Here is a 14,836-nt window from a genome sequence, read left to right as displayed (position 1 = left end):
TTTGATGTGATTTTTCGTTAAATTACAAGTTTGTTTTGAGCTTTTAGAATTCTATCTTATTTATTTGAAGTTTTATTTAATTGTAAATATTTATTGTACATAAAATTGAAAGATTGATAAAATCACTCTTTTATTAGACACAATCTTTATAGTTTGGAGATCAAACTTTTAATTTTGACCGATAATTTATTGAACTTTAAGTGAGGGGCGATTTTCTAGACTCCTTTTTTGTCTTTTCCTTTTTGGTTCGTATAACATACATTGATTGTGGTCATTTAAATGAACAATTATATTTTGAGATTTGTGAGGGAATTGAAAATTTTATATCGTAGTAAAAATAGTACATTACATTTATGTCATTCATTGACACATTTAAAAGTATATTTTTGAGTAAAAATGGTTCAAATTCAAGGGATAAATTAAATAAAGATTTTGTTAGAGGTTAAATTACCAATCAAATTCCTATGATGAATTAAAGTTAAGGAAGTGACATGTGTCAAACTACTCATGTCAAATCGTTCAAGTCGGACCATTAAGCTAAACCAAACCTTAGTCAACTCAAACTTAGTCAAATTGGTCCATCCAAACCAATCAAAGAAATTCTCTTTATAAATATGAGAAGATGTTTGGTGTGTGAGGTACACTCTCACAACTCTACTTTAACCTATTCTTCAATTGAGCCTTTTGATAACTTAACATCGAAGTGTATAAAAGTTAGCATCATATTAATGTGAGAGTGTTTGTCATAATTGTTTATGCAGGAGATTGGAACCAAATTACCATCAATACCCTTCAAATTTACGATGAATATATTTTTCCTAGAAACATGATAAATATATTTAAAAGTACCAACAAAAAGTTGCGGGTATTTCTAATGTTTCATATCAGTGTATTGAGTTTTTTTTTTTTTTTTTTTTGGTTAACTTCATAATTAGGACGAATATAGTTTTCCCGAAGCAAACCATAACCCAGGCATTGCAGGAACATCATTTATAATTTTACAGTTTAATTAAAATTAAAATAATTATATAACTGATCTTAACTATTGTTCTACTGATATATCCTTTACTTTACTTTTTTTTTTTTTGAAAATCATGACTTATTAAATGGCATCACAAGTTATTAAGCAGTGATTTTAATATTTATAATGATAATTTCTTCTAAGTCAAATTATCAATTTAGTCCCTATAATTTGAGCTCAGTTTCAATTTTATTTTATAATAAAAGTTTAGTTTTCAATTTTGTTCCTCTAACTTCACAAATCTTCTGCCTCGTTGTCCTGTTAAATATGTGACATATTATTATTTAGATGAAAAATGAACTAATATTTTTATTATTTAGCTGATTGTTTCAGTCGACTGTATTAAAGTTTTAGGTTGAGTAAAAAGTAAGAGGAAAATGCCGGTTTTTAGAGGGAAAGAAAAACAGTTTACTGTTTAGCCAAAATTGGTAGAGAAAAACTCAATAATTTAACCTAATTTTTGTAACTAGCAGAAAATTTAATTCAAGTCCTAACTTTTCTGACGTGGCAGGTTGGGATTGGCAGGCGTAAAGACTCTGAGTACAGCTGGAAGTGGGGATATTAAGATTACCTGCAACCGGATAGGGCACATTGAAACGTCGTAATCGGCAATGGTGAGGTAGTGGGGTTGCTAAAATTAGAATAATTGGGTTAGTAAAATGGGTTTTTTTAGGCGAAACGATTACCGAATGGGGAAGGTACTAATTATGTCGCATTTAAATTCTAATTTATCTGTCATTCTCTTTCCTCTTTTATGTTTGATTTTCTTTTTTTTTATCTGCACTGCCACGTGTAGGTCATCTCCTTTCTTTGCTTTCAAAGTTCATTGCTCCTAGGGGAAAATTTTGGCAAATTTCAGCTGATTAATTGTTTTTTAGTCAACAACTGCAGTGGTAAAACGTTGAATCACCTACCCTTAATAATATTTGTCTCATCTATTAAATTATGCTAGGGTTGGATTTAGTTAAAATTATTCATACATTTATGATCATGATTATAAAAAATTATTTTAAATTGTCTAACCCTTATATAAAATACTTTATAATGTGTTACACACGTAACTTTGATTCAGAAGATTTATAAATTTCGTACTACTATTCTTAGAATAAAGAAATTCGACTAAACCTTCGAACAAATAAAAATTACACGTGATGTGGTGTTAGCCACAAACACTCTGATACTTAAGTTATTATTGAGTTTATGTGAAGCGTAGAAAAAAAATGAAGTTTTGTAGCGTTCGTCGATTATGAGTCTATTTCTCTCTAGGGTAAAATTTAGGGGCCGTTTGTTTCATGGGAACTCAAAATTCTCACATTTGTTTTGTGGTAATGTAAGATACCCGGGTATCTCGAGATGCTTGGGTATTCTAGGATGTCTATTTGGAAAGGCATCCGAATCGATTTTGATGTCCTTTTGAAACGTAGGTTTCCATGATTCCCATGTCGAGAGCATCCTATATTTACATTTTTACCCTTTCGTTATTTTTTCATATATATATATTTTTTTATCAAATTCCTTTGGTTTTATTTGTAATTTTATAGTTTAAATAATTTAATATACTCATTGACCAATAAGCAATTACGTATATTTATGTATTACATCTACATATAAAATAAACTTTAATTAAATTATATAATATCTCCATTTACTTTTAATATTTTGAATGAATTATTATGAATAATATCTATTATCTTAAATACATAATTTTAAAGTAAATATTTTTTGAACCATCAACCTACTTTTGATATTTTTCTTCTTAAAAGAATATAATTTGATAATATAATAATTGCATTTTACCACATATAACATTAATTATATAATTATATTTTTTAAAAAATATTAAAGTTGAAAATGAAATTTATATTCAATATTAATTACTTTAAAAAAAGTCTTATATTAATATGAATTCTACCTAATAACGTACAAAAATTAATACATATTCGCAATTAATATAAAAAAATCTAAAATATTAAATTAATTTAAGAAAATCTATTATATAAATGCAAATTATATTAGATGAATGTATAAATTATATGACTATTTGTAAGGGCGTTTTTGGAACATTATATAAATTTAAAATATTCTCATAAATAAATCATGCAAAACAAACGTGGCTATCCAGATATTCCTACACATCCTTATATATTTTCCTATGAAACAAACGTAATCATCTGAAGATGTCGGACATCTAAAATTTTGGAAAGCATCTAAAGATTCCGGGCATCTCGATTCCCAAAAAACAAACGACCCCTTGAAATCATATGAATATCTTATTCTTTTAGAATTATCCTTGTTCATGGTAACACGTCATATAGATATCTTATTCTTTTAGAATTTTCCAACCTTCTCAAAACCTTCCCGTTAGTACTAAATGATGTGAGAAATTAATGCTAACCTAGAGCTGGAACTATTTGGTTAAGAAACCCAACATTAATTAATTAATTATATATATATAGCAATAGCAGAGATGTACATAATTAACACACTTGGAATAGAAGATCACTTCTGTACAAATTGACATGTGAAGGGGAATCACGTTGAACATAGGAAAAGGCAAAAATCGGGGGGGGGGGGGGGGGGGGGGGGGGGGGGGGGGGGGGGGGGGAGAAAAGTATTAAAAATTAGATTAAAGTATTTGTTTGGACAAATTTGATTTTCCCTAAGATTTTGATGTTTCCCACGATTATTTATTTTAATACGCTCCAAAATGATACACCCATATATCTGAAAAACCCATAAAACCATAAATTTAATAAAACAAATACAAAAGTGGAAACTGAGTCAACAATTGCGGCCAAGCTAAAGGCAACTGAAATTTTGTAAGCCGAAAAACGTGATTTATTTGTCGTCCTAGGAAACCCAGGGCCTAGACCCCTACTCCTCTCTCTCCCAACTCCTCTTTGAGAAAAATTTTAATACTCCATTTCGCATCGTATTAAAATAAATATATAATTCATTGATTAAAGACAACAATATCTCAAGTGGTTTTAGACACGGTCCTAATAATTTTGTTTTTAATTTCACTCAAATAACTCGTACCAATAGAGAGAATAATCCTCATTTATATATCATGGATCATGTTGATGTAAAATTATACCGAGCTGTCGAGGTCAGCCACGTGGCAACGGACTGAGCTGACGAGGTGCGAGCTCATGCAAGGTATGACATGCAAAAAGAAAATAAACATCACGACGCTCAAATTAGTATAGGTGCGACCTTAAATAGGTCATTCTTGGAGTAGAATTGCATACGTGAGTAAGAGGAATAAAGATCTTCTATAGGCGGAGTGAAGACACGTCCGTTATGATCGTTACGACAAGGTGGTTAGATGTCGGGCCATAGATTGGTAATGATTGAGGTCAGCTATGGATGAACTTAAGCTCGGCCATAGGTGAGCTTATGAGCTCGGCACTAAGTGAGCTTAGGAGGTCGGTGGTTGCTTGACCATATCTCGTCATGTGGTATGTCATATTTTTGTTCCCAGCAAATCGTATTCTTCCTACCCAATGTGAAACTTTGTCTGCATTTTCTTTACGGATCCCATACAATTAATATTAAGAAATTGTTTATAAAAACAAATTATAGTACAAATAAAAGTGTACAACACTCCCGTAACACAAAGAACTTTTCCCTTATGCCCAAGGATATGGTTTGATTTCTATGCTATATATGTGGTACTTTTGATTCTTGTAATAAATATGTAGATAACTTATGATTTAGTAAAGCTTATTATTATTATTTTTAATTTTATTTAAATTACCATTTAAGTTTCTTTTCAAACTGTGTATCTTGTTTTAGTATCTGAACTTTCAAGATTATTCAATTTCGGTCTTTATAATTTTAAAATATTTAATTTTGTCTCTAAATTTTTAGGTTTCTTTCCTTTCATTCACAAATTTTCATAATATCTATTTTAGTCTTTGTTTTTATTTACTTTTATAAATTGATAATGTAGCTTTGAGTATGTATACTAACTTATTAATGTAGCATGTATTTAGAGTAAGTAAGGTTAGAGATAAGTGTGTTATTAGATTATAAGTTTGATCCCTAAACTCTAAAAATGCTTTGTAGGTTAGAAATCTATTAGATACAAACTTAAAAATTAAACCATAGATTAGATATACAATTGAAAGTTAAAAATTACTATTCTTATTCTTAGTAACATAATCTGATAATTTAACCACATCTAAAATGTAACAATATTAGTATTTATTATTCGTCTCCTACCTAATTAATTTAGGTTAATAGGTTGAAAATTTTAGTGCGTTGTTTAGTTTAGATGTAGAAAATTCTAGTGCTGTTGAGATGTTAGAAACAAGGTATTAAATATATCTTGATATTTCCATATATCTATGAGTTCAACATCAACACGAGGAGTAAATAGATATTTTCATAAAATTATAAAAAAATTGAAAAGAAAATATGAAAATAATAAACAAAATATCATTAATATAGACATGATATTAATATTAATAACTTTAAAGTTATTTTGAAAGAATGAAATGCTTATTTGTTAATTTAAATATTTTTTAGAACTTTTTCATAAATATCTATCAACACCGACCATCTTAATTATAAAGTTAAAAAGGCATTAAAAATAACGATATTATTGATTGTTTTTAGAATGAAAATAAATTTCAAACACGTGGTTGAAAAACGAGGGGGAAATGACATTTTTTGGTTTAAATTGAAAGTAAATGTAGTAAAACAAGGGTGAGTAAGCCCATAACTAAAACAAAAAGAAAAGTAAATTCATCAATTAAAATAAAACAAATTTGAAAGTTCATGAAGTAAAATAAATATTTTAAAAATTTAAAAAAATTATATAGACTTTTATTTACTCTAAAAATGTTTAAGCTTAAAAGATCATCCAAGTAATTTAAATTATAATTTGACATTACATAAGAAATACTTTTTAACTATTCATAAACACTTTTTTACCTACTATAAATAAATTACTTTAAAAAAAATTGGCTGGATATTAAAACTAATCATAAGCATTAAACATAACTATGTAATTTAGACATATATAAAATGCGGAGGGTTATAAAATATATCGTTTTCTATGTGTTTGAGATTCAAACATTAAATTTTAAGGTTTTGTTGTGTTCAAAAATTTTGACATATTATTATTATTATTATTATTATTATTATTATTATTATTATTTAATATTAACCATTTCTATTAGTAGATATATATTAGATGCAGACAAAGTTGAGTTTGGATGGAATACTTTAATACTCGTTGCCTTAATAATTAGTAATCATGCCAAGAAATTCATACATTTAATGTTGGGTTTATATATTTTTAGTTTTTTCTTTTAGTATTTTAAGAATTAAAAAAAATAATTTTATTTATTAAAACCTAATATTTACTTTAATGACGTTTTTAGTCAACTTTCAAAACTGTTCGATTTTATTCTATTATATTTGTTTTAAAAAGTTTAAAAATTAACCAAACTTTAAATCAAGTAATTTTGAACTAAAAAAAATTCAAGTAATTTTCAAAAAACAAAACAACTATTTGTTAATAATCTAAAAGTACACTTAGAAAGATAGAAAATAAAACAAGAAATTTACCGAGTAACATAGGCTTAATTTTTAAGAACAATCAACTAAAAAAATGCTTTGATTTTTTAGAGGAGAAAACGAAATTGTTCTTGAAATCTTTAAAAATGAATAATGTTGAAAAACGTATTGTAGTTTAAAAATATAAGATAAAACGAAAAACTTGAAACGGAACTGTCATCAAACATGATCAAATGCTATGACTTTGACTTTCTTATTTGCATGAGACAATATATAGATAATGCACTTTCGTTTTAGATAATTTCCAATCTTCCACTTTTATATCTGTGGTACTAAAAATAAGAATACATTTTTTTTAAAAAAAAAAACTTTAGTTTAGGTTAAGAAATTTGGAAATTTGGTTTTCTTATTTTTATTGTAATCATATACTTCACCGAATTTGCTTTTTAATATGCTTTCAATCTTTTAAGATCGCAATAAATATCCTATCCACTCCTAATAAAATTATTATTTTCATTTATATTATTTACAAGTTATATAACCTTTAAAATAAATAAAAGTCATAATTGAAAAAAATTAACTTCTAGTTCTAACTAATTAAATAAATTATTCTTGGTCAATAAACTAAGATATTTTAAGGAAGGATTATTCCGACAGTGATTAGCTTCTTACCGAATTTAAGTCAAATGAAATTTCTAGTACCCTTTTTCTGCTTTTCGAGCGAACTTTTAGGGTCTTGAATAAATCTCTATGATATGGTAAACAAAGAATATTAGAGAAAGCAACAAATAGAGATTATTCGATTGAGAGCCAAATGAGATGATATCTTCACGTCCAGATTGAATTTTCATTTTTTTTAATACAACATATAAAAGTGTAAATTCAAACGTGCGATTTTTTAGTCAGCTAAAGGAGCAGATTCTCATATGTCGCTTTCGTAATTACTTATTTTAAAAAAAAAACTTATTAATATTATTTTTCAAAATTTGAAGTCATGAAAAGTGTGTTTCTTGTAATAATCACGAAATTAAAATGTAGAGTAATAGATGTGGTTGAATTTTAACGATCAAGCGGCCGTACGCATACACACGACCGCTACGTGTTGATTGGGCGGTTAGTTATAGACGGCTGTCCCCGTCTATGAAACACCACGGATAAATGTGTTGCAAAATAGAGGATTATTACCTTCCCAATATCAAGATCAACCGATGACCGAATGAGCCGGTGGCTTCCTTGATGAAAGAGAAAAATATTTATATTAATATAATATAAATCTATAATATATATATTATTATTCCCTTGCTCTTAGAATGGGTCTGAAATGTTCCTTCACACGTCCCATCCTCTTCCTTCATCTTTCTCCGCCGTGGAATCAGATAGTTGCCAATAATTTCAGGTTCCTCCGGTGCCGAAATCTTCGCCGTCGTAATGACGAATGCTACCGCTTCTCGAGCTTTTCCGGCTCGATTCTTGTCTCTCTTTTACTGAGCATCTTCATCTTTTACTATTCTGCTACTCCGGCGTCCGGCGACCGGCGTCCGGCATCGGAAGAGGAGAAGCTCGGAGTTCACTATTTACTTCTACTTTCTCTGCTGCTCAATCTTCGTTCGTCGAGCTCCCTCATATGAAGATCTTTTAGTAGTTTCCTTTTCTTGATTGTATTTCTGGGATTTTTTTTCTTTATCCATTTGTATTGTTAGTGCGATTGATTCTTCCACGCTTTCCCTGGTTTCTGATAGCGATTGATTTCTACTGTTCGATCGAACTGGTTGATCGATGCTTAAATGTTGAACTGGATCAATCGCGAAGGCGCGTAGTAGGAAAATCGAAATAGAATTCAGGATTGTAAACTTGGAAGGAAGAGAGAATTGAGAGAAGATGTTTGATCTTAATCTCAATGTCGACTCGCCCGATGCGACTCAGAATGGCGATTCTGTCATGTTCTTTGAGAAACTTCCTCAAGGCTCGGGGAACCAAATGGATGAATATGAATCAGGAACTTCCAATTCTTCGATTGTCAATGCGGATACCTCCAGCAATGGGGGCGATGACGACTCGTGCTCCACACGCGCCGCTGGCGAGCTTTTCACGTTCAACTTCGAGATATTGAAGGCTGGAAGCGCGAACGACGTCGTCACAAAGGAGTTTTTCCCGATAGGTGGAACAGTGAATGCTGACTTCGGGAGTCTTCAGGGGCAAAATTCTGCCTCTTCTTCGTCATCTTCATCGAGGAAGAACTGGATCAACCTTGCATTTGATCGAAGCGGGTCAGGAGGGGAGGGGAGGATTGTTCAGCCAGTTCAGCCTCAGCAGGTGAAGAAGAGCAGGAGGGGACCAAGGTCTCGGAGCTCGCAGTACCGAGGCGTCACATTCTACAGGAGGACTGGGCGGTGGGAATCTCATATTTGGTGAGGGAATTTATTTGACTACTTCTTTGGTTTTTTTTTTTTTTTTTTTGAATCGTGTGATGGTTTGCGTTTGCCGTTTTCATCAAATTCCGACAGGTCTTCGTTCACTCGATAAATTTATCCTTCAGTTGAGTTACTATGAATTTATTTGCCTGGTTATATCAAATATCTAATTCACTCCGATCTATGCTTCATTGGCACATCAATTATCTGAACTTCTTGTTTGTCAACTGTTTGCGTGCAGGGACTGCGGAAAGCAAGTCTATCTTGGTATGAATTGGACTCTATTCTTAATTGACCTTGGTTTATGTTAATTATGGAAATATTTTGTTACCTTCCACATTTTCCGATATTTGTTATTTAAGGAAATTTTCGATATAATATGCTCTATTGGGGCAAATTTCTGATGAAGTGATAATTCTTCGGTTCCTGCAGGTGGATTCGACACTGCACATTCGGCAGCAAGGTATTATACATTTGCGTATAGGAGAAAGGCCACTTTTATTCTATTTTGCATTAAGAATTCATGTTTGACTTTTTGAAGTTTTCCAAATTTAGAGCATATGATCGAGCCGCTATCAAGTTCAGAGGGGTCGACGCTGATATTAATTTCAATCTTAGTGATTATGAGGAAGATCTGAAACAGGTCGATTGAATTGCCATCTCTTTTTCTTTTTCTTTTTTTTTTCTTCAAAGAACTTGTTTCATTGTCAAATGATATAACGTTATTTGAATTACGTTTTCTAATAATTTCCTGTATCCATTAATAATATTCTGGAGCAGATGAAGAATTTGAGCAAGGAAGAGTTTGTTCACATACTTCGTCGTCAGAGCACTGGTTTCTCAAGGGGGAGCTCAAAATATAGAGGGGTGACACTCCACAAATGTGGCCGATGGGAAGCTAGAATGGGGCAGCTCCTTGGGAAAAAGTGAGCTATCATTTTGTGAAATTGAAAACATATGCTTTACTTTTTTATCTTGGTTTAGAGGATTGAGAATAAACGTTATGTAGCAAACTGAGACTTGGTTTCAAGTCTTTTCTCAATGGGTATTCTTTGTTCTTTCCTCACTTGGGAAAATAGAAATCTAAGATGCCTATTTCGAGAAGAAATGGGATGGTGTTTTCATCATGGAGGTTACAATCCTTGCGTGCAGGTATATATATCTTGGGCTATTCGACAGCGAGGTAGAAGCTGCAAGGTCTTAAAACACGAAATTCACTCTACCTGAACTGATATTATTATCCTGAATTCTCAACCTCAATAGGCATCCAACCAACACGTCTCCCTTTTTATTTTTCTCGAAATTAGGGCTTACGACAAGGCAGCAATCAAATGTAATGGGCGGGAGGCAGTAACCAACTTTGAGCCAAGCACGTATGAAGGAGAGAGGGTTTCTGAGGGCAGCAGTGAAGGTAACTTGCTATAACCATATGTGCTTATGTACCGGCGATCTCCTAGTAATCAATATCATCTTTTGCAATACTAGGAAGTCATCCTTTCGCTGGTAATTGATTGTGTGTTCAAATTCCAATATAGGTGGTCGGAACATGCTTGATTTGAATTTGGGGATTTCACCCCCCTCACTTGAAAATTGTCAAAAAGATAATGAGGGGCATCTGCGGTTCCAGTCTGGTCCTTATTATGCTAATGACAGGAGCACAATGGTAATCACTAAACAAACATTATGTGAAATATTCCAGTTTCTATTGAGTAATGGGAGTTCCCAAAATAATATAATTTTCTGTATTTTTCACACTTCACATAAGGAATGACTGACATAATTTTTTTTTATAAACCTACCCTGAATCACATTTTGTAATTTCTGTGTTGAAGATGGAGAGCAATGCTGATGCAGCAGTTGGCGATCCACCTTTCAAAGGATTGGTAATGACATCAGAGCATGCTCCCTTATGGAATGGTTTACAATCTAGCTTCTTTCCCAATGAGGTGAGTTTCATTGCTGTGATTTTATTGTAGAAAGCATAGTTTAGCATTTGTGAACTTTTTCGCAATCAATTTCCAGGTTATATCAATTTTGACAATCCAAATAAATATGCTACAATCAATTGTATCCTATAACATTTTCGGTCACTGAAATAGCAGTTGTTGTTTGTTGCTCCTAGTGTCCAATGACTCGGAGGATGAAGAACTTGACCTTACCAATTCATTGCATTGCTTAGTGGATAACATAGTACAATACTACACGACTTATTTTTACGGCCATAGACACTACTTTAAACTTGATAGTAATGGATGCTACCATTCGATCTTATGTTGGAAACTGTTAACAACACATCAGATGTTAGAGCAAACAGAGGCTGATTACATGGTTAATGCAATTTTCAAGAGTTGATTATCTGAATTTTGTTTACAGGAAAGCGTGACAGAGAAGAGACTTGCATTAGGTTCATCGCAAGGAGTCCCCGACTGGCCATGGCAAATTCATGGCCAGGTTAATGCCACCCAAGTGCCCTTGTTCTCTGCTGCAGCATCATCAGGATTCTCATTTTCAGCTACCCATCTCCCGGCTGCCATCCATCCCCCGCGCCAACCGGGATTGACCGCCCATAATCTCCATTTCACTCCTGCCAAAGCTTCCCTCAACTCCTCTCAATATCGCCACCAGTTTAACCCACAACAGGCACCACCATAATCCTTATTCTTCTATATTAGAAGGTGACCAAAAGTAAAATGCTTAACTGGTTATCTTCTTTTCATTCGTATGTTTTAAGTAACAATTGATTTGCACTTTGTCTTGATTTCTGACTAATATCTCACTACAAAAATACTATGTTTCATATTTCTGCACCTGAAAAATATGATATAATATAATACGTTCTCTTGCATTCATTACTGTACACGTTTGTAGCAGTAACTTCCTGCATTTTTTTCTGTGTTCCCTGTGGCATCTGTCTCAGTTTCTATTTGGTCATAACTTAGAACTGTCCCAATTTCATATTCCTTTGCTTTTATAGAACAGTTTCTGTAATGGTTAAACTGTCCTCTCTCTAAGAACTTGAAAGAAAGATTCTTGTCCATAGGAGAGGTGCCCACCTCCCCTTCCCCTCCCCCTCCTTTTTGGTGCACTTTTTTTTTTACCTTTTTACCCCTTACACTTTCTAATGAACTTCTTGTCAGTGGAACTAGGACTGTGATTTATGGTTCCTTGTTACACCTGAAGTTTCATTTGTTTTCGTATGCTTTTTCTGACTCACTCACTGCTTTCTGGGTGGGAACAGTGAGTGATATTTGTGGTCAAATTTGAGGAAACGTGGTGTTCTGATATTGCTTTTGAATTACAGGTGGGGAATTGGAATTAATATATATTTTTTGGACTGATGTTGATTTGCCCTATGGTCCATCTTATCTAAGAGATGGTTGAATTGAATTGACAAGGATTGAAATTACATTCTTCTTTAAGATGAGTTCTTTTGAAATTTTTGTTTTAGGATGGGTTTGAGATAACTTTGAAGTGGTGGGGAAGTATTTTTAGCTAATTAAAAGCATTCATTTTTTAGAAAAATTATGATGTTTAGGTCACACAATCCTAAGTACTCTGAATAATCTAAGAGCACCATCTTAAAAAGTACTGTTAAAGCATGCTTTAGTCAAATATAATTATTTCTAGATTTTTGAGAATTCGAATGACTATTTTGAAAAATACTTAAAAATTAATTATGGCGTAACTGTTGAGTTATGCTATAGATCCTAAAATTACTAGATGAGTAAAGGCAGAATGAGATTATTATATTCCAAAAGGATTTGGATTATTACGTAAAGCGATGCATTGAACTCATGATGTTACTGTTATCTCTGCCTCTTCTATGTCTCTTTACCCACTTTCTTCGTTTGTTTTTGTTTTTGTTTCTGTTTTTTTTTAATTTCTCATCTCATTGTACTGTCAAATCAATCATCTCTCACTCTCTTTGCTGGCACACTCCATTTCCCACTCTCCCATCCCCTTAAAATACCACCTCACTTGAGGACCCTTTGTTCTTTGTTTTGTTGTAATTCTTTTCGATAACACGTATCTGTATTTTCACGTTTGTTTTGTGAGAATGTAGGATATCTGAGAAATTTGAGATGTTCTTTATTTATATATATATATATATATATATATACATATATATAAATACTACTATTAAGTATATTTATACATGTAAAATAAATTGCAATTAGATTATCCAATATCTTCATTTATTTTTAATAGTCCGAAGGAATTACATGATTAATAATATTTATTAACGACTGCGATATTTTTATTCTTAAAAAAAATATAATGTGATAATAAGGTAAAAAATATTTCACCCAAGATTATATAAATTATATGATCGTCGTTTTGGAAAACTATTAAAATTGAAATGAAATTTATATTAAGTTAATATGAATTAATTTGTTCTCCGAAATAACATATAAAAAAATAAAAATATTAAATTAATTTAAATAAATCTATTATATTAAATGAATTTATAAATTATATGAATATTCGTAAGAACATTTTTGGAACTTTCTACAAATTTAACACAGAAACAAACCTAGTTATCTAAAGATGCAGAACATCTAAAATTCCATGCATCTATAGATGTCGAGCCTCTACATTTCCGAAAAACAAAATTTCAAGCATCTATAGATGTCGGATATCTACATTTCCGAAAAACAAACGACCTCTAATGGTAATTAAAATCCATCGAAATCTAATTCAACCAATCTTTTACCTCGCAATTATTCATGGTTAAAAATATATATTTTTAATCTTTCTTGCACTAGTATAACTAGGGTTAGTGATTGCTCATGTCCACTCGGGAGCGAGGAGGCGTTTAACTTGACAAATAGTGGTACGTTTCTTAATTGGTCGTTCGATATCTGTCTATCATGGCATAACATGGTATATCTTTATTATCCTTAGTGAAACATTTGGTGGTTATGTCCATCTAAGATTTTATGGAAATTGACTAATATCTCTTTAAATATCATATACATGATTATTTGAGATATTACTTTTATGTACCCTCATATTTAGTTTTTCACTTTTGCATAGCATCACACACTTGATTTAATGTAACGATGGATCAAATTTGTTTGAGCAACTACTACCACCAATGTTAGTTTAACATTCACTTTTAGATCTTGAATTTATCTAATTTTAATCCGAACTTTCATTAGAATCTATTGATAATGATGTTTACAGACAATGATGTGGATGCAAGTTTTTTAAAGTTTTGAATCACAATTAATCGTTGTTAGAATCCATATAAATGAATTAAATTTATCCAACACATCAACTTAAGCTTTTGAGTTGGGTGGTGGTTTATTCATTCTTGTGATGGTATCAGAGCGGGTAAATATTTTCTATTAACATATTTGTCGATTTTGAAGAAGGAATAAGATATCACTTTTTGTCCCATTTTGCTTTAGCTTAGAATTGGAATCCAATGAAAGCACAAGTATCCCATTTTTAGAAAATTTAATTTAGATTAAAAGAGTTTATTTTGGAAATATGCAATTTTTCTTTTACTAACTCTTCCTATTTAAATTTTCTTTTCCTTTTACTTTTTCCTTTTTTTTTTAATGGTAGTCCTTTTTACTTTTTCAAAATTTGGGCAGAATATTCAATGCTTAAAAGTTAAATACATTTGAAAATTTTGCAAAATTTTTTTCTTCAAAAGAATTATTATAGGGAAAGGAATAGCACCTTTTTCTTTCTGAGTAAGGACGACTTTTTGACTAAAAATAGGTATCTAGTTGACCTATACTTAGGTTAGCGAAGAAGGAATAGTAATTAAGGGAGTCAGACTCACAAATTTAATTTGTATATAATAAAGCTACGAAGTTAAGTTTGCTTTGATATATGAGTTTGTTTATTCCAAATCAACATA

At 31.3% G+C, this 14,836-nt stretch overlaps 1 protein-coding gene across 2 annotated transcripts; it reads left to right on the top strand.

The window, feature by feature from the left end:
* The first annotated feature begins 7,845 nt into the window (after window positions 1-7,845).
* Window positions 7,846-11,810, top strand: LOC111015488 (ethylene-responsive transcription factor RAP2-7). Of its 2 annotated transcripts, XM_022290531.2 has the most exons (10): window positions 7,846-8,958; window positions 9,203-9,228; window positions 9,394-9,424; window positions 9,517-9,604; window positions 9,742-9,887; window positions 10,114-10,158; window positions 10,269-10,372; window positions 10,497-10,624; window positions 10,794-10,907; window positions 11,335-11,810. In XM_022290531.2, exons 1-10 carry the CDS (start codon window positions 8,429-8,431, stop codon window positions 11,611-11,613), a joined length of 1,491 nt encoding a protein of 496 aa, XP_022146223.1. In that variant the 5' UTR covers window positions 7,846-8,428; the 3' UTR covers window positions 11,614-11,810. The 2 variants fall into 2 exon arrangements, with proteins under 2 accessions (XP_022146223.1, XP_022146224.1); XM_022290532.2 differs by lacking the exon at window positions 10,114-10,158.
* Window positions 11,811-14,836: the final 3,026 nt, after the last annotated feature.

This window comes from Momordica charantia (assembly GCF_013281855.1).
Source record: "Momordica charantia cultivar OHB3-1 chromosome 2 unlocalized genomic scaffold, Mcharantia_2.0 BLBB01000002.1, whole genome shotgun sequence".
Taxonomy (NCBI): Eukaryota; Viridiplantae; Streptophyta; class Magnoliopsida; order Cucurbitales; family Cucurbitaceae; genus Momordica; species Momordica charantia.
Note: the sequence above shows the minus strand (reverse complement) of the source record. Positions and strands in the feature narration are given on the sequence as shown.